At 45.2% G+C, this 23,237-nt stretch overlaps 2 protein-coding genes across 2 annotated transcripts; one reads left to right on the top strand and one right to left on the bottom strand.

Moving 5' to 3' along the window:
- Positions 1 to 546: 546 nt before the first annotated feature.
- On the top strand, positions 547 to 15,833 carry LOC102799823 (uncharacterized). The gene is made up of 4 exons (XM_035913165.2): positions 547 to 2,273; positions 5,475 to 6,526; positions 12,514 to 12,672; positions 15,595 to 15,833. The coding sequence occupies exons 1-2, from the start codon at positions 1,188 to 1,190 to the stop codon at positions 6,381 to 6,383; spliced, it is 1,995 nt and encodes a 664-aa protein (XP_035769058.2). The 5' UTR covers positions 547 to 1,187; the 3' UTR covers positions 6,384 to 6,526; positions 12,514 to 12,672; positions 15,595 to 15,833.
- Positions 12,383 to 22,176, bottom strand: mydgf (myeloid-derived growth factor). Its single transcript, XM_006803277.3, has 6 exons — positions 21,892 to 22,176; positions 19,749 to 19,799; positions 19,588 to 19,649; positions 19,102 to 19,183; positions 15,233 to 15,305; positions 12,383 to 13,893 (listed from the first exon to the last, which is right to left on the bottom strand). Exons 1-6 carry the CDS (start codon positions 22,174 to 22,176, stop codon positions 13,814 to 13,816), a joined length of 633 nt encoding a protein of 210 aa, XP_006803340.2. The 3' UTR covers positions 12,383 to 13,813.
- Between the last annotated feature and the right edge of the window lie 1,061 nt (positions 22,177 to 23,237).

The raw sequence follows: 23,237 nt of genomic DNA on the forward strand, positions 1-23,237 counted from the left end.
AATGTAAATGAGAAACCCGAAAATAGCAGCTGTCTCTGCGTAATTGGAACAAATGGAAGTTGGATGTGTGGTGGAAAATAAAAACAAGAAAACAACTGGGATGTAACGTGACACTATTTGCTGACAGTTACAATAAGCTGGGGAGAGCCGAGCCACAGGCAGGCGGTTGTTTGTAGCCAGGCAGCTTATAGTTTCTGTCAAACCGCTGCTGATCTCAGATCTTGAAGGTCGCAATTATGTGCCCCCCCTACCCTCCCCGCCTCCTACTATTCCTGCTTCATCCCTTTCTGCTGTTATCCTCCTCTTTTCCTTTAAACCCCCTCTGGTGTCCTAAGCAGCATTTAATTGTGAAGGGCTGAGCCGAGGAAGGAGTAATCAGATGAGAACGGAGGCAGGGGGAATCACGTGGGCACACATTCACTAAAGGGGGATTAATAATGCTGGCGTCTTGATTGAACTTCGGCTGCTCTCCCTGGCAAATTGGAGGTGGGGCGAGGGGAGAAAGAGGAGGGAAAGAGGCGAGAGTTGTAAAGGCGAGGACGATCGGAGGTTCTCAGATGAGAGCAGCAGGGAGAGGAGACACAGATGAGGAGAGAAGAGGGAAACAGAGAAAGGGAGTTAGAGCAGTGAGAGGGAGTGGGAGGAAGAAAGAGCGAGGAGAGGAGGCAGTGCAGCGCAGTGCGGGGGGGAGAGAGACAGGAAGGGAGAGAGAGAGATGTAGAGACAGGAAGCCTCCACTGCCACCGAGCCAGTGAGATGCAGGCAGGCGGAGAGAGACGACAGAGGGAGAGAGGGGCCCTCGGCATCTCCACGGCTGGCCCAGCGAGGGGGCGAGGGGCTCAAGAGCACTACAGCGGAGAGAAGAGTGGGAGGGGGAGCTGAAACTGAGGGAAAAGAAGAGGGGCGATACGATCAGAAGCAGGCTTCGCCAGGAAAAAGGGGAGTGGGGTGAGTGGGACTCGAGCTGAGGAGGGAAAAAGCAGATAAAAGTTTTGGAGACAGAGTAAGAGAGGGGAGAGGGAAGGGGGGGACGAGACTGAACATCAGAGCGGATAAAGCCCGTTAATGGCAAAGGTAGGAGGAGATTCGTGGAAGAAGAGGAGGAAGCTCGCGGCGTCTCAGGAGTCCTCCCGTTCCCCTTTTACTTCGTCTTCATTCTGCCAGGCTGCCGGACGTCATCCATCACCATGTTCTCTGACAGCAGGGCGCCGGCGCCTGGGGAGCAGAAAGGCTTCAAGTCCCACACCCCTCACTTCATCCCGTGGCTGCGCAATAGCTTGAAGCCTCACCAGAGCGGTGACCTGGGGCTCAACGGACCGTACAAATCCAACTCGGACACCCGAAACAACCTGACCCCGCTGGAGAGAGCCAAAGGGATCGGCTTTTTCTCCATCCAGGGGAAGGACCGCGGAAAAAAGGCTGAACTTCGGTGCAATGGGGTGGGGAAGGCGAGGATGCTGCCAGTTGCGCTGAGGGGGCACCACATCCTGCCAGGGAGCCTGGGGAAGCAGAGGGAGGACAGTCCTGCCAGGTGGAACCGGACTAAAGAGCTTGGCACAGACCGCAACGCACAGATCAGCCCAGGGGAGGGGCCGCGGGGACCGGCCAACAGCTCCTCCGCTGCTCAGGGCAACCACACCTTTGTTAGGAAGCACAGCAGCCACCTGAGCCCCCATCAGAGTGACAGCAGCAGCAACTCAGTCAAGAAACACGGGCCACTGCTCGGCCCTCCTGCTGCTCCTGTTGCTGCGCTGCTCTCTGAGGAGCCAAACTTTAACGTGCCTGTTGTTATGTGTATGGAGGGCAAAGAGGGGAAGGTGTGGGACTACGCCAGCCACCGTCAGAGAGACCACCGTTCATCCAGCCGGCTGAACTATGACACTCAGGGACTAATAGAGAGGCAGCGTGGCTTCAGCTCCAACTTCAGCTGCACCAGTAAACACAGCAGGAGCTCCCAGAGCCAAAGAGACCTGACGGCGCTGCGGGAGCCACCTGTGGAGGATCTAAACGGAGTTATCTTCTCCACCGAGGTTCCTCACAGGGGGCCGAGCTGTACGACAACTCTACAAGGCCCCGAGAAAGCCAGACCGAGCTCGGAGCGCACCGCTTTGCTGGCTCAGAACCAGACGAACAGACCAAAGAGCGAAGGGGAGTCGCAGAGGAAAGAGGCCAGCTGCAGGAGGAAGGTGGTGCGAAACCAAATTAAACGGGTGGTGGTCAACCTGGAGCAGGTTCTCAGAGCCCTGAGGGATGTTCACCAGGAAATGAAAGAGGTAACGTGACATGTTTTTCTCCACTATGACTAAAAAAATGAGATGAAAGCTTTTTCAGTGATTCAGCCACGTCAGCCTCTCAATCATCACATTTCATTCGAGCGGCTGAGAAGTGAGAAATACAAACAAAACAGGACAGAAAAGTTACCGCGTCCTTTCACATTCATTTTCTGAAAGTGTTCATGCTCGAGGGCCTGTGCACTGACGAATAACAAGCCTCCAAATGCACGTCCTCAGCAAGAATTTGCCATGCATTAAACAGTCAGCAGCATGAATGCAGCACCAAAATCTCCCAAATTTCCTCTTTCGTCTGTCTGCACGCTTCAGCTCGAGTCGAGTGCACATTTTCATAAAGGTGAATGAGACACTAGTCATGCCCCATTTGCCTGATGCGTTCGGAGGTTGTTGAGATGAAGGATCTCTCCCTCCACTCGCTCTTCTTACGGACAGATGCTGCTCCAGGCACAGCTGGATTGCGTCCGACGCTTTTTATAATCCATTTACGTCTGAGTTTCTCTGCCTCGCACAGTAAAAGTGACACATAAATCTTGCCTCTTGCCATTTGATCTGCGTCTGTGGGGTCACAGCTAAACCCGAGGTAGTAACCTCATCATCCTGGCTGTGAGCTTTATTAATAAAACCCCAACGACCGCACACAAAGAAGGGAAAGAGGGGGGTGAGTAAGCAGACACTGAAATAGAAAAGTCCCACATTTTCACAACAGAGACAACAGATGAAGGGAGATAAGGTACCAGAGAAGACTGGTTGCATATTTATTCCAAAGCCGTGTTTTTTATTGCGCTGCATGAGCAGCAAACCTCAGCTTTGTTTAATATTCATCACGGCTACGAAAAGAAATGAGTGGAGGCCTTTGTCTGAGCTAAACAAATATTACACTAAAGATCTGTCTCACACGCTGGAGGAGGAAAAGACATCTCAAAAGTGGGCTTGCACTTGAATATGACAGCGATCCTCTGCTGAGGCGACACATCAAAAAACTGAACTATGACTCAGAACTTCAAGAGAAACAACAACAGAACTGAACTTAAGGAGCTAAACGCAACTTAAATAGCAGCGCTCCACAACAAACGTCTCTCGGTCCTCATCAGGAGGACCTGCAGGGTCAACCCCCCCACACTGCTTCTCCCTTGGGGGGAAGCACATGAAAACCAGGGTCCTCTGCACTTTTATCTCATCTGATTTCTGACATTAACGAGCAGCACCTGCCCAGAGTCACTGGATGTGCACATACACGCTGTACTTCAAAGCAATATGAAACGCCTCGCTCAAACAGCTCCAGCATTAAAAAAAGAGACAAATCAGGTCATCCACTGACATCAGCGAGGATATTGAACACAGCGAACAAAACAATCCAGCACGGACCGAGGATTTATCTGTGCACGCTGAGCAGGTGGCGTGATGGGTCAAGCATTTTCCCCAGAGTAATTTCCTCCAATCTCGTCCATCTACGCATGGCTGTGTGTGGCTGTTTCTTCTAGTCTTGTTGTGTGTGTGGATGCTCTGCACGCGCTTGGATACATGCATGTGTCTGATTTTCACTAAACTGGCAGGACAAATCTGATTTGTTTTACCAGACTGAGCTGCACTGCTTTAACTTCGTTCTGTGTGTTATGAAACATTTATTTGAGCTTTGCAGGGATTCATCTTTGTGCAGCTCTGTTAAGCTCCTGCCAGTGTCTCAATTTTGGATGAGATCTGAGGTCTGTGGCAGATTTGACGCTGCGCTTGGGATCACTGGCCCCTCGCGTGATTCAATTTCAGCCGAGCTGTAGCTGTCGGACAGATGGCCTCGCATTTACTCAAGAATACTTTGGTGTACGGAGGAGTTCGCAGTGGACTCAGTGACTGCAAGGTGCCCGGATCTGCAAAACCAAAATCCTCACCCTGCCACCACCGTGCTGACAGATGTATGAGAGGGGTTGGTGCTCTATGGTCAAACATCTCCACTTTGGTGCCCAAAGAAATTTGTTCCAGGAGTTTCGTGGTAACATGCTAGCTGAGGCCTGTAGGCGCTGAGAAGCATTGCACAGTCTGACCTTAGGGTGGATTTTCTGGGGCGTCTGCTTCCGCAAAGATTGGAGCATTGTGTTCGACACATATAGAGGTGCTCAAACTTGCCGATGATAAAATAATGACGTATATATGAGACGCGCTGGCTGCTATTTACCTCTTAATTCCTGAGGAAGCAGAAACGGCGGAGTTAGCGTTTCACTGCACATCCTGGTGGATTAGGGGATCAAGCTGATAAGCATTTAAACACAGTTTCCCAGCTGAAATTCAGCTGCAGATCTTTGTGGATTTATGAATCGTTCCCCTTCTTCCCTCCGCTTCAGCGCTGCTGTCCTCCTGTCAGCTAACTGAGGAAACGATCAAATTTAAGCCAATAGTTGTTAAGTGTGATTTGTTAAAATATCTATCACACATAATGCCAAATATTAACTGTTTCCAGCTGCACTCAAATTTGTGCTGCTTTCGAGAGATTTGCTTTAGGAGTTTGACTCTTGGTGGTCAATTATGCAGAATTTATGGAGAAAGAAAAAGCAGCAATTTGCAGATGGAAGTGTTATTTTTCTAGCGTGTTATTATCTCTGTAATAAATTATGTATTGCAGCACTTTTATAAAAAGAGTGACTCACAAGAGACAGGTTAAACAGAGGCTGGTGCTACACTGATGGCGTTAAAGTGAAAATGCAGCTCGTGGCGTCTTTGATTAAACCCTCTCTGCCCAGTAACAGAGGCTTTCTGACAAAGCTCAAAAACTCTCTGAGTTTAGTCTAAGATTACTCTGATGACATCATCATGACATCATCTGTTTTCACAGGCTGTTACTCACTGCCAGAGGTGAACCGATCTGTGTAAGGAAACAATGGAGAGCTCTGTTCTCAATCTATCGCCTCTCTTTTCATTCAGCACACACAGCTGGACTGGCAGCCAAGCAGAGTGGGCAACTCCCAAAAAGCTCAGTGTTACTTTACTCTGTATGTGCAACATTTGATCAGTCTGCTAAAATGTGTTTCTCTAACACCAGGTCAGGTCCTGCGTCCTCTTTCTTGGAGCAGTGGCACCAAAACACAAAGCAAACAAAAACTATAGAAGACATTTTTCAATCACAGAAACTGGAAGAGCGAGGAAACTTCCCTTACTGACTCTATCTTTATCTGTCAATCGTGTATTTTCTAGGTGGTGCAGCAGATTGACCATCTAACATCCACCATTGATCTGAATGAGGAGGAGGAGGAGGAGGAGGAGGGAACTGGAAGAGAAAGCACCAAACCTCCCAGCGACAGCAGCTACAGTTCAGGCTCGAGCTCCAGTGAAACAACTGTGGGCTTCACACATCAGAGGCAGTCAGAGCCTGCAAACCAGCCAGAAACTGTGTATTTATCTGGCACGCTGAGGGGAGAGCATCACAGCAGGAGCCAGTCTCCACCCAATGTGCAGCTGCGCCCGCTAACCTCTGGACTTTTATCGGAGAGGAGTCGGACTCTTCACCTCACCGGTAGCGTTGGGGCCTCACCCAAACACGGTGGGAAGCTGCCATACCCCAGTAACCTCACGACTCACTCCCCCCAAAGAAGCTTCCCTGCTCGGCCTCCAACTCCTGGTCTTTCCCCTCTAACGGTAAACTTCCATCTGCCCAGTAGCTCTGGTTCTCAGCCTCACTCCCCTGGGGCTACCTCCTCCATCAGGATCAGCCCCATCTCACCTCCCTCTCCCCTGTCTTCAAAGGCTAACCCACCCCCTGCTCTTAGCCCGTCTGTCATCATCCAGACCAAAGTGGGGTCTTATCAGACCACACAAAGCGACCTCCCATCTGCTGGGCCCCTCTCTCCATCGTCCAACCTGCTGCCGTCTGCCAGCTGCCCACCCACCGACTCAGAGACTGAAACCGGGTTCCCCGCTAACACGGAGAGGCGAGCGTCCTCAGCGGGACCGTCACACGTATGCGCCGCAGCACAAGGCCACAGAGGTCGCAAGCCTCCACCTTACCCACATCACAGACTCTCTGAAAACACAAAGAAAGTGAAGGAGCCCCGCAAAGCTCCTCCGTACCCTGAGAAAAGAAGGCTGCTCTCGACCACAGTGTGAGACGATGCAGCAGGAGAGGGCGGCTGATCGAATGGAGCCATGTTCACAGCACCAGCCACAAGTCTGCAAGAGTGGAGAGGGATTTAAGGCTTGCTGAGCTGAGACCAAGTTTCCAAGGTGACAAGGCGCAGACGCAACTTTGGGTGAGTATGTCAGGAGGAACAGCTTGCTTCTGCTAATGTCCTCTTACTCTCTCCTTCTATACAAACCTCTCGGGTTCACACACTGAACATACACAGGGCATCGTAACATCTGTCTGGTTAACTGCTCTGGTAACAAGAGCCTCTATACAGATGTTCACTTTGCACTAGATCTCAGACTCCCACCGACTGCACAGTTAAAGGGCAAGGGACTGAAAAGGCCTAATTAGAGAGAAATCGCAATTATTGCAAAATGACAAGGCAAAGCAAGAAGTGATTACCTTAGTGCACTTCAGCCCATGCAGCCAAAGAGGTCCACTCGCATGTATCAGCATCGTCTGAGGTGGATAATTGCTGTCTCACTGCAGCTCAGGCTACCTTGGCTCGCAGTGTTAAAGAGCACATGCGGGGGAAGTGAGGTCAGAGATCTGTGACAGAGCTAGAGACAAGAAAACGTGTCATAATATGAAAAACTTTGTAAGAAAGTGCCCGAGCCCAGTGTCCCCACTCCGACTGGGTCACCAGCCTAGCACTGGGGTGCGCGTCAGGGGAGACAGGGGGCAGCTGGCCATTCGTTGTACCCTTCACCGGGCCCCCGGTGATACAAAAATCCCATCTCCTTTGCTGCCTCTGGCTTGACCGACCCAGCCACAATCTCCATCTGTTCCCCTCCAAATGTCAGGAGATGCAGAGAGAGAGAAATAGGGGGCAGGTGCGAGAGAGCAAAGAGAGAAAAGCAGACACGGGAACGCCAGCCGGATTAACTACATAAACACAGCAAATCGATGGCTCATTCATTTAGGTCAGCTTATGTTGTCCTCTCTGAAATGTTGCTTTGGGTTATTTCAGCTGGCTCTTTATTTTTCTCAAAGAATAAAGCTGAGGTTATTTTATATTCTCTCTCATGACCAAAAGGCCCGACAAAAAGAGCCTGTTTCTTAACAGAGTGACCTAATGGTTACTGCCTGTGCCAGTCAGAGGTACACATCATCAACAGACGTCTAGTTTCAGTCTTTGTACAAAGACTCAGCTATTTACCCCAAATAGGTAAACACTGTAGATTTTTAAAGGTTCCTTAGGACAACAGGAGTGCATTTTATATATATATATATATATATATTAGTGCTGTCAGCGTTAATCTTGTTAAAATGACGTTAACGTCATAACCGGATTAACGTGGCAAATCTCCGATAGCGAGTTAACGCGAATCGCCCCGTGCTTGGGGCTGGACGCGGTTCCTCAGCCTCACAAACAGCTAGCAATGAATAACCGTTGGTGCTCCAGAGAGCGCTTCCATCTCCAGCATGGTATATGCAGTGTTGGGGAGTAACGGAATACATGTACCGCCGTTACGTATTTAAAATACAAAATATGAGTAACTGTATTCCGTTACAGTTACCGTTTAAAAAGGTGGTATTTATTATACAGTTACTTTGTTGAAATAAATGGATTACACGGCGGTACTTCCCTGTTTCATATTGTGGCGGGTCAGGACTTTTACGGTTGCCATGGTTACAGGGTGACGCTCTCTCTCTGCGTGTTTCCTGGGTGAGAGAGCGCCTTTTGTTGTTGTTGTGCTAAGCTAATAAGCAGAATGCTACAGGTATAGCTCTAAAGAATGTAGTATCATGGGCAGTGTAGTCCGTGCTGCAGGGAGAATGGACTGCCATACCCGTTATGTGTCTGTGAGCGAGGGAGGGAGACAAAGGAAAAGCTGGAAGCATGTAAATATAATAATAACCACTGCAGCCAAGAAGAGAGCCTGACGAGCCCAGCTGTAAGTAAGCTATTAAGACTCGACTGTACACCGTGTTCGTGTTTTCCTCCGAAACAATAAGTTCTGTTGGAGCAGCCTTTCAACGCCTCTCTCTGTCTCTGCTAGCAAAGTTGACCCAGACAACAAAGTAAAGCTAGTTTTCAGCTACGAGCCGACACAGAACCCACCGTATTAGCCAGAGGTCCCTTTACTACGGTTCGGAGCCGCGGACCTTCAGTAACAGTAATAAATCACAGCAATAGTGCATTCATGTAGTTGTAAACAGCATGATAATATATTAAGTAATCCAAAGTATTCAGAATACGTTACTCTCATTGAGTAACGTAACGGAATACGTTACAGAATACATTTTGGGGCATGTAATCTGTAATGGAATACATTTTAAAAGTAACCTTCCCAACACTGGGTATATGTGGGATTATGTTCATAATGAATATCACACAGTGATACTCTGTGACTCATTCAAGCATTTTTAGGCAGATTTTGAGATAGTTTTATTAATAATTAGTCATTTTTGTGCAGATCTATCCCTCAGAGGTGTCTACCATCATGCTACAAGTGCAATGCTTACATGCTTAAAGCTGGAGCGCCAACATGATGCTCAGAAAGAATCACATCCTCAGTGTAATCTGCTAACCTGTTAACTTTAAGGACTAAAACCTTTTGTGCAGCTGAGGTCAGTGGAGATCTTGTTAGTGTTGCAGGTAAACTGAATGGTTTTCCTAATAATGAGCAGTCCACACTAAAAATGCCACACTATAGCTGTGCAAAAACAAAACAGTGGAGTCCTGTGGAAAAACTACATACATCCTTACTGCTTCCATAGGAACTGAGAAGCTACGATGCAGCCAGGCGCTGCTAATTAAATGCATTTGATCAACTGATCATAAGCAGAAGTTTTAGCAGTTTGCAGGTCTGAAGCATTCAGGTGTGTTCAGGAAATACACCAGCAGTGATCTAAGAAAAGCAATTCTTGCTGCCAATCAATCTGAAAAAGGTCATAAGTCCATTTTCAAACAATCTGGTCCATCATTCTGCCGTGAGAAAGATTATTCACAAGTGGGAAACATTCAAGACAGCTGCCAGTCGTACCAGAAGTGAACATCCCAGCAAATCCACCCCAGTTGCATACTGTGCAGTGGTCAGGGAAATTGAAACAACCCCAAAGACTACATGCCAATCCCTACGGGCCTCCATTAGCACCTTAAAGTTCATGACAATACATTTAGAAAGCAAAGTTGCACAAACCTCAGACCACAAGGTTGGCCTTTGCCACTGGACTATGAGTGGTGATGAAGGCTGAGGCAGAGTACGGTGGAAGCAAAATAACTCCATGGACAATTAAAGGCAAGTCAAGCCTTCCAACTGCAACACAAATCACACTTTCTAATATTCTATTTCTAATTAAATATTATATATTTTAATCTTAATTAGCGCCATTATGAAAACACTCCAAACCCCACGTGCAGGAATTCCCCACACTCATTCGACCCATGGCCTCTACTGGACCCCCGGGGAAACATCTGCACACACAGACAGGCGAGTGATCTCATCTCCACCAGCAAGTTTTACTCAACAGTAGACCTTACGTGGTGCCAGTGTCTTTGAACATACAAGACCAAAAAGGAAATGCTCGACAATAATGCACAGCTCCACGTTTGCAGGAAACCAAACGCAGCACGCCAGCTGTCGAGCACAGTGGTGGAGGCGTGATGGTTTGGGTTCGTTTTGCAGCCACAGAAACTGGACACTTTACAGTTATTGAGTCGAACACAAACAGCAGCGGCTTGGCTGAAATATGTTCATGCAACAGAAAAAGCACAGCAGTAACTCTACAACAGGATAGCTGCAAAGGTGCTGCAGTGACCGAGTGTTCTCCAGACCTCACCGGGACCTTGTTCTTGCAAACCTCAGTTCTTGCAACGCTGTAAAGACCAGCGGGCCAAGATTCCTGCACAACGATGTGGAAGACTGATAAAGTCGTACAGAAAACAATTCAAGTTATTGATGCTAAAGGCGGCTGCAGGACCACACTGATTTGCTTATAATAATGTATAATGTATAATAATGTATAGGAATAACCTCCTAAGTCCCGAACTCTTTCATGGCAGCATTTTTAATTTCTCTTTCATATTTGGGCACGTTGGGACCTGATGAATGTAAAAACAAAGAATTTCCAGATTTTTGTTTCTGAGAGAAATGAGATCCACATAGGAGGACATTCGTTTTAAATTTCAGTAGAACAGTGGCAGTATAACGTCCTCGTAACTGGATATCAGGCCCTTGTGGAGCAAAATGTATTATTTTGGTCTAGACCAGCGGTCCCCAACCCCCGGGCCTCGGACCGGTATCGGTCCGTGAGTCGTTTGGTACCGGGCCGCGAGAGTTGAGGTTCAGGTGTGAAATGTATAGTTTTCAGGGTTTTCATCGGTTTTCAGTGTTATTTTGTTATCGTTTTTATCGTTTACTCGGTTTTCCTGGGTCTTTTCACGTGTGTTATGAATAAATCTTCTTTTTTTCGGTACTGGTACTAGTTTTATTTTGTTGTATTTATCCGCGACACCTTAAAGGCCGGTCCGTGAAAATATTGTCGGGCATAAACCGGTCCGTGGCGCAAAAAAGGTTGGAGACCGCTGGTCTAGACAACCCAAAATGTGATGTCCACATATGTGGACGCCAGGTCCTAGGAGGTTACGGCAACAAGTGTACAAGCTTTGTTTTAAGGGGTCACAAGAAGATGGCAAACATCCTCCTGAAGCCAAGAAAGTTGTTCCCCTCAACCCACAACTTTCTGTCAATTAGTAATTAAATCACATGAATTTAATTTTCCTCCATGTTTCTCTCCTGTCAGCCCGCACAAACAGGCGAGGCTCTTGCAGTGGCTTTGTGAACCATTACAGTGAGTCTGCACCACATTTGAACAGTTAGAGGTGTTTCAGTCTGGACAGCAGCGGGGTGGCAGGGTGGGGGGTTCTGATCAAAGCTCTTTAATTGACGTCATCATAATCTGGGCCAATTCTTTGCAGGAGAGTGTATTAATTCTTTGTGATGGTTGTACTGTAAAGGGAGAAGTTGAAAGTAAACATCTCTACCGCTGCCAGATGGTAAACAGCAGCGATATGTGTTCAGGGTTTGCATGACAGCATCGAGGCAGCTCCGAGTCCCATAGACGGAGTGAAATGATGATAATCAAAGAGCTACTGTGCTACAGAGACCTATTACTCGATGGAACAACCGACTCGAGAACAAAGTGTCTCATTTTTTCCCCCTGCAAGGCCACAAAACTAGAAACGAGAGTCTGAAAATGTCCCCGCTTTGCTATAAGATGCTTTAATTACAAATAAGAGCCTCTGTGGGAGTTTCATCGCACAGCTTGTTGTGATCTTAGCTCTGCCACACTTGAGATTTTCAGACGTTTCATAGTCACGCCTGTAAAAGCAGCGCTAAATGTGCTGGTTACAGTTCTGACGCTACGCTTCAAACAAACTTGCGCCGATATGCCGACAATCTAGATTACAGATTTTTCTCTTTGGCTTAACATAAAATGAATAAATCCCCACCGACTTTCTATCTCTATAAACCCATAAAGATCAGAGCTCTATAGATTCCCATATGTGCCTGTGGATTTAGAAGAGCCTCGCTCCAAAGCTTTTCTCCCCAGAAATAAAGAAGAAACAATAGAAGCTCTTTATCTCATGGCAACATTTATCTGAGGACAATATATGTTAATTTACTGCACCAGCAGAATACATTTTAAAGCAGAATTCCTTATAATGCTTATTTTAATTGCAAGTTTTGCTCGGGGCCTCAGATGTCCTGTACACTGTATTTATGCTGCTTATAAACTGAGTCTAAATTAGGAATGCATTAGTGCTGCTACTAAAATTACTGTTGCTCTGGATATGATGGGGTATAAAAATGCTTTCCACCATGTTTACTGTTGCCCAGCTTTGACAGTGCTCCGAATATTTATTGTCTCAATGCTGGCGCTCAAATCTTTCCTCTTTTTATGTTTACCCTCTAACAAGCTGTGGGAGCTCCAGTGATATCATGACTGACATTAACAAGACACAAACATCGAGTTATCTCCAGATAATGTCTTTATTGAGACGCCCATCACATTTCATCATGAATCAGAAGAATCAACAAGTAGAAAAAGAAAAGATGTACAAAATAAGTAACATTGGGTTTGTTTGTAAATCTGTCACGCCAGGATCTGGAGGTGATTATTTCCAGACGACGCATCGACATCAGCGGTGACAACGAGGAAAAGGGGAAACGCTCCTGCTAAGCATTTCCTCAGTTCCTTAGGATCACCTCGGGACGGACGAGGGAAACCGATCCCGGGCCAAACAAGGCAGAGAGATAACAGGTAACACAACCACACAATCAAATCAGCAAAATCCTCAAATCTGAAATCAATCGTCCTCTGCAGACTGGCGTGGATCTGAGAGGGCTGCATCAATGACGGGGGGATAAAGGTTCTCGCAACATAAGAGAACAGGGAGAGTCACGAAGGGGGGTGGGGGGCAAAATAATGAAGTCCTTGTGAAACCTGCACATTATCCTCGCTGATCCACACATGTGGCACCGAAAGATGAAAGTAAAGGTTCAAGAAGGACTCTGAGATACCTGCTGGCATCTCTTTTGCCTCGCGCGTTATCATCCAAACTGTGCATGCCCTACATTTTAGTATTCTGTGGTTAACAATGTAACTGAAAAGTTGTTGCAATAAACTCAAATTAGATCCATTTTTTAATGGGAATTTGTTTTAGAACGATTTGCATCTTCTGCTGCAGAATGACGAAGATTTGAAGACATTTACAGAGACTGTGTTTAAGCGGGAATGCATGTGTCCTCTTAACATGTTTAAAAGCTGCTGCATTATGGCTTCTGGCAAAAACAGGGGGGGGGGAGCACAAAACAAATCAAATGTGGTGCTTACAATCATCTGGAACGGATAAACAGAGAGATGAAGACAGAATGAGGCAGCTCGCTCAGCAGCGGCTCAGAGCAGAGCCAGACGGGGGAAAATTGTTTATGTGCAGTGACGATATTGGGGAATACTCACTTTTCTCTCGGGATTACATAAGACGGATAAATCCTTCCCTAGTCTAAATATGTTATCTATACTCCACAAAGCCCCCAGACATCCTCTATACAGTCACAGACATCCCCAGTGTATCAGAACAATTCTTTGTAAATCTTGTAGCATAAGAAAAATAACAACTATGGAAGCACTTTATCTCAGAGCAAGCATTTTGTTGTTGTTTTTTACTCAGCTGATCCCTTTTGCCCCGTGTAGCTCCGATCCACTGTAGCAACAAAGTATCAGGTAACTTTTGTAGCGACACAAAGTGCTGTCAGGGCAGAATCCAGTTTATCCTTCTTCAATTTTTAGTTGTAACTCAGGAAGAAATCCATCCTTCATCGATCACTGAGGGAAAAGCAGACGCTCGAGTCGGAGCTCGTCGGGATGCTCTGATTGGTCGAAGCGCTTCACTTCTGACCGGCTACAGCTCGTCTTTTCGTGTCCGTCCAATCACGGTCAGTTTGGAGAGTTGAGCGCTGAACTTTCCATCCTTGTGGGTCACTTGAGGTTAAAAAAGAGAGGAAATGCATGAAATGCTGCCACAGATGACGACAGAGCAAAAACAATCATTCAGCTGCAAACAAAGCACAAGGAGAATAACAGGACATCACAGCTGTAGGTTTGATGAGCTCCACCTACAGGTGAGCTGGTGTAAATGATATTCCTGCTACCTGCAGGCAGTGAGCCCAACAGCAACGTTGCTGATCCTGTTAAACACAAACAGCATCTTTATCTTTTATGTATTTGAAAAATTCTATTTCAGCATTTTTCAGACATGCACTAAAAAAAATGCTTATTTGCTTTTTCGAAGAGTGGAAAGAAAAAAAACACATTGTCTGTTTATTATACGCAGAGCTAGAAACAACAGCGTGGCGAGCTTAGCTTACAATGAATGCAAATGATAATTTAACTGTTATTACACTGGGGAGATATTTAAACATATTTTTATTCCAGGCAAGCAGTTCCCATAAAGCAGGGGTGGGCAATTCATTTCCCCGGGGGCCACAGCTTATTGGTGCGGCCCTACACAACAGTCCCGGTGTATCATGTGGCCCTTTGGGAAAATTAATTGCCCACCTTTACTCTAAAAGCTTAAATATGATCAGTTATTTTGTAATTTGATGGAGTCGTACATTAAAATAAATTTTTGGATTCAGGGGCTGAATAGTTGATGCATGTTGCAGCTGTTAGCTTATAAACAAATGTAAAGGAAAATGTGTAATAAGTGGACTTCAAGCAATTTAATTAAAGCCTTACAAATTAAGAGCCTAACCATAACCTTAAAACATGTCCTAGCCTAAAATAAAACAGCACTTATAATAAATCACAAGCTGTAACACTCACTGCCTCCATGTGGCACAAACATAAGCAAAAAGAAAGACTCTTTCTGTAGGTGGACATGTTAGTGTGTCCTTATCTGCACGTCTGAGCTTCAGTTGCTCTATAGATGCTAAAGGTCGTAGGTTTGTAATTAATACACTCTCCACTGTTAAACAGTCTATCAAAACAAATCCAGACTGCAGGTGTTTTCCAGCATCTGTAACTGTAGCGTTTAATCTGCTGAAAAAGACACAGGAAATTGCTGGTCAGCTCGACTCGTCAAATCCTGCTAATCACAGTCTGGAGCATCGGTTTGCGCGGAAACAGAATAACAAGAAATAATGCTACAGGGACAAATGACAACCCACTCACAGCTGGAGCATATGCTTTAGAGGGAAATCAGCAGGGTACTTGCAGCGTGATGGAGAGGGAGGGAGGCAGACGGAGAGAAGGAGCAAGGGATTGATGTGACAAGCAGAGGGAGTTGATTGAACACTTGGAAACACAATAAATTTCTCACCTGTTGATTCTCCGATGGTGAATTCTTCTGGCTTCAAAGGCACGTCGCTCTGTCCTCCTGCTGCCGACTGAGACTGGAAACGCAAACAGCAGCCACGATGAAGACGAGGAGGAGGAGAGCAGGGGAAGAGAGACAAAAAAGAAACAATGAAACAGAGAGGGAAACAGGATGAGAGGCGGCACAGATGACAACAGTTTTGTTTGGAACAGACGGGCCGGGACAGTAGGAGGACGTGACGGCAAGGTCAAGGAAATGCTGTGCGGGGGTGGCAGGTGTGTTTGTTTGTGTGTGCAAAGTTATTTCGGTCTCATCATTTAGGGAAGTTGTGTTTTTTTCTCTGTGTGTTCGTCTTTGGCTTGCAGGGCACGGAGCCTGAGCGGGAGGAGGAAACATGCGCTCGCACTAATGACAGAAAGTGTCAGGACTGTCCTTGCTGTGGGAAGGAGGCGTGTCGAGGTGCGCTCCACTTCACAGACGACCACATCAGACAGGCGGACCGCCGTAAAGTGGCTGAGCTCAGACCGGGCGCGGACATTAACCTTCCACGAGACATTGAAGTGCACAGACTCGACTCAGAGTGTGACGTCAAGAAGAAATAAAGTTTTCGTGCTACTTCGACTTACTCGACTTGTGTTAGTTTGTCAAGGGCACATTATGGGTTTGTTGTATACAAGTGGAGGGAAGATGAAATGTCCAACCCCCCATGTCTAGCTTATGGTCGGGTACAAGTCCTCAAGCTACAAAATCCCGCAGCTGCAACTTTATCGACTTTGTGTCTGGGGGCACGCCTTATGTAACGGGCGCCATCGTTGTAGTAAAGCAACATATTATGCATTCGCTTTTCATTGATTTCTAAGTAGAGGGACCCAGTGCCGCCCCTTTTTGCAGAAGGCTCGTGTGCCAACATTTAAAGTTGAGCAGTTAATCAAACATATTCGATAGGTGATAAATCACAGAACACTGCAAAACATTATCTGCTTCCAGCTTTTCAAATGTGGGAACTGGCAGCTTTGCTGTATTTTATAATCACTGAAAAATTAACCGTGAAATGCTTTGGACAGCCATTCGATCACACCGAGAAACTTGAAGACGTACTCTTGGGCTGCGAGATGGAAGTTTTTTAAATACTTTTCAGATATTATGAACTAAATGAATATTAAAAAGGTAAGCTGCTGCTTCTTTCTCTTTGAGACAAAAGTCTGAAGGCAGCTCATCCTGTTCACAAATCATTAAATGTCAGACTTACAATAATCCTCGTTTGTGCGGAGACGTGGCACACACTCTGACATTTACATATCCAGGAATGAGGCGCAAGCGTCATTATCAAACTGTTTAATTAAATACAGCTCTGAGATTTTTTCTCCATTTGTCACACGAGATGAGATAAAAGTGCAAATGGCGACAGCTGTTACGATCTTACAGCCCCTACGTGCTGGAGAAAAAGTATATAAGAAGCTGCTGCACACAAACAGATTTGGTCCCAGAGGCTGATGAATGTGTTGCTGGTATAAAGGTGGATGTTTTATTATTTGCAGGCTATGCAGAAATGCTCGTCAACAGAGTTTCGCCTTGTTTTTCCTGACAACTGTGCTGATGAAGCTTTAATCTCTGCACTGAAGGGGCGCCTGGAACAGCGAGGCAATACAAAGCAGAAAGTTTTTGTTTGTCCTGTCAAACCAACCGCAGAACGGGGGAAAGTCTGTGAGGGGTTATGATGTGTTGCACCGACAGTATCGCAACTACGCTGCACAGGCTGTGGACTACCAACAGGCAAACTTCAGTGTAGGGGTGGGCGATATAAACGATATAAATTTGGCCAACGATAGAGATTGACTATACCGTCCTATCGCAAAAGCGCATGTTGATGATGTCATCAAGCTGCGCCTGTTTTGGTCGAAAGCGTCGCAGCGCAGCGGCTACAACCATTATCATCTGCAAATTATGCCGGGCGACAGTCATAGCAAAGAGATGAAGCACTTTTGAAATATGGGGAAAGCCAAAAACTGCGCTTCCTCCACTTTCGTAACATTGATTCATTAATGTTGAATTCTCTGCAGCTGCTCTGTTCCCATGTTGTTGCAGTATATTAATAACTAACCTCGTATTGTGGATGAATAATCTCAGTGGTTCTCCTGACTGAAGTTTGGCCCGTGTATAGCATCCTGCTATGCGATTGCATTTGTCCCTGACCACCAGAATCCGTCACGTTAACTTTTATCGAGTGGAAAAAAAGTTGGCGTTCATCCTCCAGCTTCACTGTGCTAATGTTATGCTAACATAGCTGTGTCGCTAGCAATCACGTAGCACAACATTATATACCAGCTAGCCCAACTTCAGTAACCCTGCAAACGCCACTGCTGTTTAGTTTTCTGTCTTCATTTATGTTGGAAGTGATAGCAGAGCTGTACGTTTGAATTAGTTTCATAAATCTCTCAGTCAGAACATGGTATGAAATGTTTAGGTGGAAACTAGCGAGCTAACTTCCTGTTAACTTCTAACTCCGTTAAATTTAATAAATTCTGTTTTCATGGATGCATGGGTGTAAAACTTAATTGTTACACCTGGTAAAGCAGCAACGCTGATAATTTTATTAAAGATGAAAGAATTTAGACCGTTTTTAACTCAGTGTTCGTTTGACTTTGGGACCTAAAACGGACGGAGTTTTGGACCCAGATTACTCCGCGAAGCTCCTCACTACGGCAGCCGAAATGCTCTGACAATCCATCAAAACATTTTTAACAGATTTCTGCAGCCAAAATCGGTTCGAGGTCAGTAAGCACAACCAGAATTCATACATAAGGCACACTCGATTTTTGAGAAAATTAAAGGATTTTAAGTGTGCCTTATAGTGTGGAAAATATGTTATACAGAAGAAAATAATACATCGCGATATATATTGTTACCCCACGTGCTTCAAATTATATCGCAATATGGATTTTAGGCCATATCGCCCATCCCTACTTCAGTGCAAGGAAGAAAGACCTGCACTGAATCGCTGGCTTTAAGCGTGACTCATCTTGAATTTGAAAAAGACACCAGATGAATCCAAGCTGAATGAGCTTACAGCGCTTTCATGTGATGTCAGGAAAATGAATCCCTGACTGGAGATATTCACGTGTCGGAGAAACCTCAGGCTCTTTAGACAGAAACACAGTGAACATGACGGCAGAAACTCTTGGTGCAAATTCATGATTGGCAGGAGATTTGGTGCAGCGTCTGCATTACTGCGGATGGTGCCTGGGCTCCGGCTCGGAGAGGGGATGAGGAGCTTGGTCATTTGCAAGGAGCTCAGAATCAAGCTGACATCGTAAGGAGCCAGCTGAGGTGGTTCGGACATTTGATTAGGACGCCTCCTAGGTGAAGCGTTTTGGGCATGTCCAACAGTGAGATAGCCCTCTAATATGCTGTTAGCCTGTAACCATTAGTTACCATCTATGCAGGCTGGGCTAGATTAGTGAAAGAGGTTATTTATGTGTTGTTCTGCTTTGGGCCATGAGAGGATGGACGCGAGACTCCTTGTGGACATCCTTCAATAGTTTGCATCTTCAAGGACCAGCCCGAAAAACAGTGAACCAACCACACACCTGCAGGCGAACTCCAGCCAGCTTTTAAAAGAATCATGTGGAATGAATATTTATCGGCAGTGTCCACAGCAAGTTTGATCCTGGTTTTAAAAAGCATCACTGAAGGACAGTCCTCCTCTGGAAATGGATCAGCCCACTGACAGTAATAAATAATAAACTCAATCCAGCAATCACAAAGTTTTTCAGCTTTGTCCATGTTGAGCACTGGGATAATTTGACAACTCAAAAACAAATGAATGAACACAGGCCCACTAACAGCTCAACTAACAGTTTCTTTGTACTTACATACGCGTTGGCATACTCGATTTTGGTTCCCTTCAGTTCAGCTTTGAACTGAGTGAAAAACAGGTACGACTTCCCCTGAGGCCTGGCGGGAATGAAAAGGAAATATTTGCTGTCAGTGTTACGCGTTTGCATAAATTCATTTCAATCAGAGGTTAGACGTTTGCTGTGTTGTTTCCCCTTCTAGTCTCTACCGCCACTGCCACGATTAAGCAAAATCAATAAGGTGACTCAGCAGACGCACACATTAGCGGTGCTCTTAACATCGGGGTCACCGAACTGAAGAAGAGTACCTCCGCGGGCTGCTCATTGGCCTGTGAGTGTTGACCTAAATCTGGTTACACAATCACAACATGGGGGCCGACTTCCTTATGGGGACATTTTAGGGTGAAGGCAGGCTTTAAGGTTAAGGTGAGGTAAGCAGTAGTTGTGCAGCCTCCATTAAGCCAATGCAAGTCAGTGCAGCGTCCTCTAAAATCTGTGTCTCACCTCCACACAGAGCAGGAGAACAGTCTGTTGTCATCAGTCAGGCCCACACTCATCAGCCATTGCTGCGTTACAGAAAACAGGGACAATATTTTAGCATAAAGACCGCAGTAATCAGTGATGTGAGGCTGGAGACGCACAGTGAGAGAGAGGGAGGCGCTCACCTCGTTGGTTCCTCCTTGGGAGGCGTACGTGAAAGAGCATTCATACTCCCCCTGCAGAAGGAGAATGAAACCAGGTGTTAGTGCCATGTTTTGGATTTACCTACAAAACTTTCCTGTAAAACAAGAAACTCTTTGTTCCACTGATCTCACTCAGGTTTCAGTTTAACCTTACATAGAAATAAAGACAGAATATGGTTGCATATACACTCACATCCTTTCCAGTAATACCCTGAACACTAACACTTGCACTCTGTGCATCGGAGGTTAGCGAGGGTGGTCTCTGCCAAACAGCTCCCCTTAGAAAAGCCCAGAAATGATTTCTTTATTTTGTACTGAGGTCTCAAAACGTTTCTTAATGCTAGAGCGTGTCAGATGGTGTTTATGGGGGAAAGAGTTGAGCCATAAGAAATTACCGCTGGTCTTTTGGTTTTGGATGTTTCTTTTGCTTGTTGATCATCATTTAAAAGAACGCCGTTTAAAGTCTGGTCTACGTGACCTGGTACAGATGTTTAGAATTAGCCTGGGTACTGCTAAAAAACAATTTCTCTCTATTCAGATTTTAGCGTAGCACGACAGACACGCCTGTGGTTATTTTCTGTCACATTAGTACCAGTTTTCACCAGTTTCAGCTTGAATAGTTCATTCATATTAAGCTTTCCAGCATCACATAGACTGAATGGCTCTGTAACGTAGTGGTTAACATATTCACCTAACGTAGAAAAAGGTCCTTGGTTTGATACCAGGAGGAATCACAAACTGTTTGGGGTTGGGTCAGGAATCTGGTAAATCCAATGTGTACTGAGCCAACCTGAAAGTAGTTTTAAATATATTTAATTGGTCCTGAAATGACCTAAATGAGCTAACAGGGCTTCCTGATGTGGAGATAAGATGTGCATGAAGCTTTGGAAAATGTGAATGAGGGCAATAATGTTGGACATCTAACTGCAACATTTCCTACTGATGAAGGCCTTCCTCTGGACCATTCATACTATACTAAAGTAATTAAGTAACAGATTGAAAAAATGAAATGAAAGAAAAATTCCAGTTTTTTCACTTTATTACAGAATTAGTTTACACCTTTATTTCTTAAATCTCGCTGACAGATTCCTCTCATTTACTACAGCAGCATTTGTCTATTACGTAGAAAGAAATGAGAAGTAAGGTTGTATTTGCACTTTTTTTTCTTATATTCAGATATCTGTGGGAATAAATGTGCAGTTAATCTTCGGTCCACTGACAGAGAAGGGGAATTCCACTGCTCTGGACTCTGGTCCACTTGAGATTAAAGTGGGCTGTTTGTGGCCAACAACGCAGAGTCTGACATTCCTGGTTTAGAGCATGAAAGTGAGTCAGAGTCACACCTCTGCCATCGACAATGAGGAAATAACAAATAATAAGTCAAGCTACAGCTGGACGAGTCAGCGTGTCTCTTTTTATATTTAAAATAATAATGTAATGTAACAGCTTGTAAGATGACTGACTTTTTTAAACTGCGACTTTGCAAACACCTCCCACGTCAGAATATTAGAGACACGTAATGGTTTTCTTTGTCACCGCTGAAGCTATCAGGGACACCTGAGCTTTACCTGCTGTGACCAATGACAAGTCAGCTTTTCTTTGATTAATCAAAAAAGAAAAACATTAATTCATTAAATAATCAGTTCAATCGTTAGTTTAACAATCAGACAAAAGTTGTTTTTACAATTTAAAGTGAGCAGTCTTTAAGTTAAAAGAAAAGAAACTCTCAACCAATCAAAAGCGCCATTGTGACAGCGACGTGTCAGCCCCTCACAGGCTGTGTCGTCATCAGACAGCGACTATAGCTGCCGAGCAGATTGTAGTTTTCCTCTTTTGTTGTTTATAACATCGATTATGCCCTACTGTAATAAGAGAAGCAGACCTCAGCTGCTCAATAATAATTAATTTAGTTATTAATGTGTTAATAGCTGACTGATAGATCACATTGGAGTGGGTTACAGTGAGCTGCGCGGTGAATTTACTTGAATTCAAATTTAATCCACGTAAAATTTAATTTTACGATTCAGGATTTACCGGTAGCTCCGTGTTTCCCTGCACGAGGGCTCGTTTTAAAGCGGGAGTTTTACAGCGAGAAATAAAGACACCGCTCGGCGGAGGCACTTACGATGCCCTCGGAGAAGGTGTGCACGACTCCTCCCGGTTTCACGTTGAACTCCACCGTCTTCGCCTGCTCCTCGGACGCCTCCGCCGGGACACGCGCTGCAATCAGCGCGAGCGCAAACAGAAACGCCAGATTACCGGCGCAGGTGTTACTTTGACGAGCCATGTTTTCCTCCTCTGACCTGCAGCTGGTGCGAGCAGCGCCTCCGGTGTCCCGTCCACTGTGAGTGTCGTCACACTCCACGTCACGAACGGTGTAAAACAGAAACAAAAGGGCTACGAGTAACATCACCGCGCGTGACTGACAGATAATAATAATAATAATAATAATAATAATAATAATAATAATAATAATAATAACTGTGTTAAATGTTGACTGAATAAAGTTACTTTAATGGAGACGCTGACCGTGTTGGCCACACGGTGTCGCTGTAGTTTAACCAATTTTACACTACTTTATGTCTAAGGGATACTAAGGGTATTATTATTATTATCATCATTATCATCATCATCATCATCATCATCATTATTATTATTATTATTATTATTATTATTATTATTATTATTATTTAAACACGAAGAAATAATTTAATTTTAGCATTTTATTTTACTTATTGTTATTATATAAGTGATGTAACAAAAGAGAGATAAATAACAGAGATATATGAGGTGTGAAAGAGTTTCTATATTTGTCCTTGTGGCAGTAGAGATAATTCAGTCTGTTAGAAAATGTGCTCTGCTGTTTGTCCCGTAAGTGTTGCAGGGGGTGGTCAAAATGACTGAAGAGTCTCCACCACACCTGCAAAAGAGTCCAGTTTGCAGCCCATCACAGAGTCGGCCTTCATCAGCTTATTGGTGCTTGTGTGTGTCTAAAGCTCAGATGAAGCTCCCCCGGCAGACCACAGCAAAGTATGCCGTGATCACCACAAACTGAGTGGCAGAAAATGATCACTGAATGATCTCAGCCTCCTCAGACAAGAGAGGCTGCTCATCCCCCATCATGCAGCCGGTGTGCTGCTCTTCCATTTCAGCCTGTTCTTATTTATATGCTAATTTGTAGCATTACACCACTACAACCTTTCTAATTCTACACTCTGCTGCATTTATCTGCCAGTTTACAAATTCTTTGTGCAAATTGATTGAAATCCTGGAAGGCAAAATAGTTAAGCCTGCAGTATGTCATCTATAATTTTTAAAAAGGGGTCATTAGTTGGTGCGATCATTGGTAAAATGTCTGACGCTCTGATGCTGGGTTATTTTATATAACGCCTTTAGATTACTTATGCAGAACAATTAGTGTTTAAGCAACATGTTGCTGTTTCTGCTGCTGAGTAACTTTGAAGTATTTCA

Source organism: Neolamprologus brichardi, chromosome 23, assembly GCF_056152115.1.
Source record: "Neolamprologus brichardi isolate AB-2024 chromosome 23, ASM5615211v1, whole genome shotgun sequence".
In the NCBI taxonomy this organism is placed as follows: domain Eukaryota; kingdom Metazoa; phylum Chordata; class Actinopteri; order Cichliformes; family Cichlidae; genus Neolamprologus; species Neolamprologus brichardi.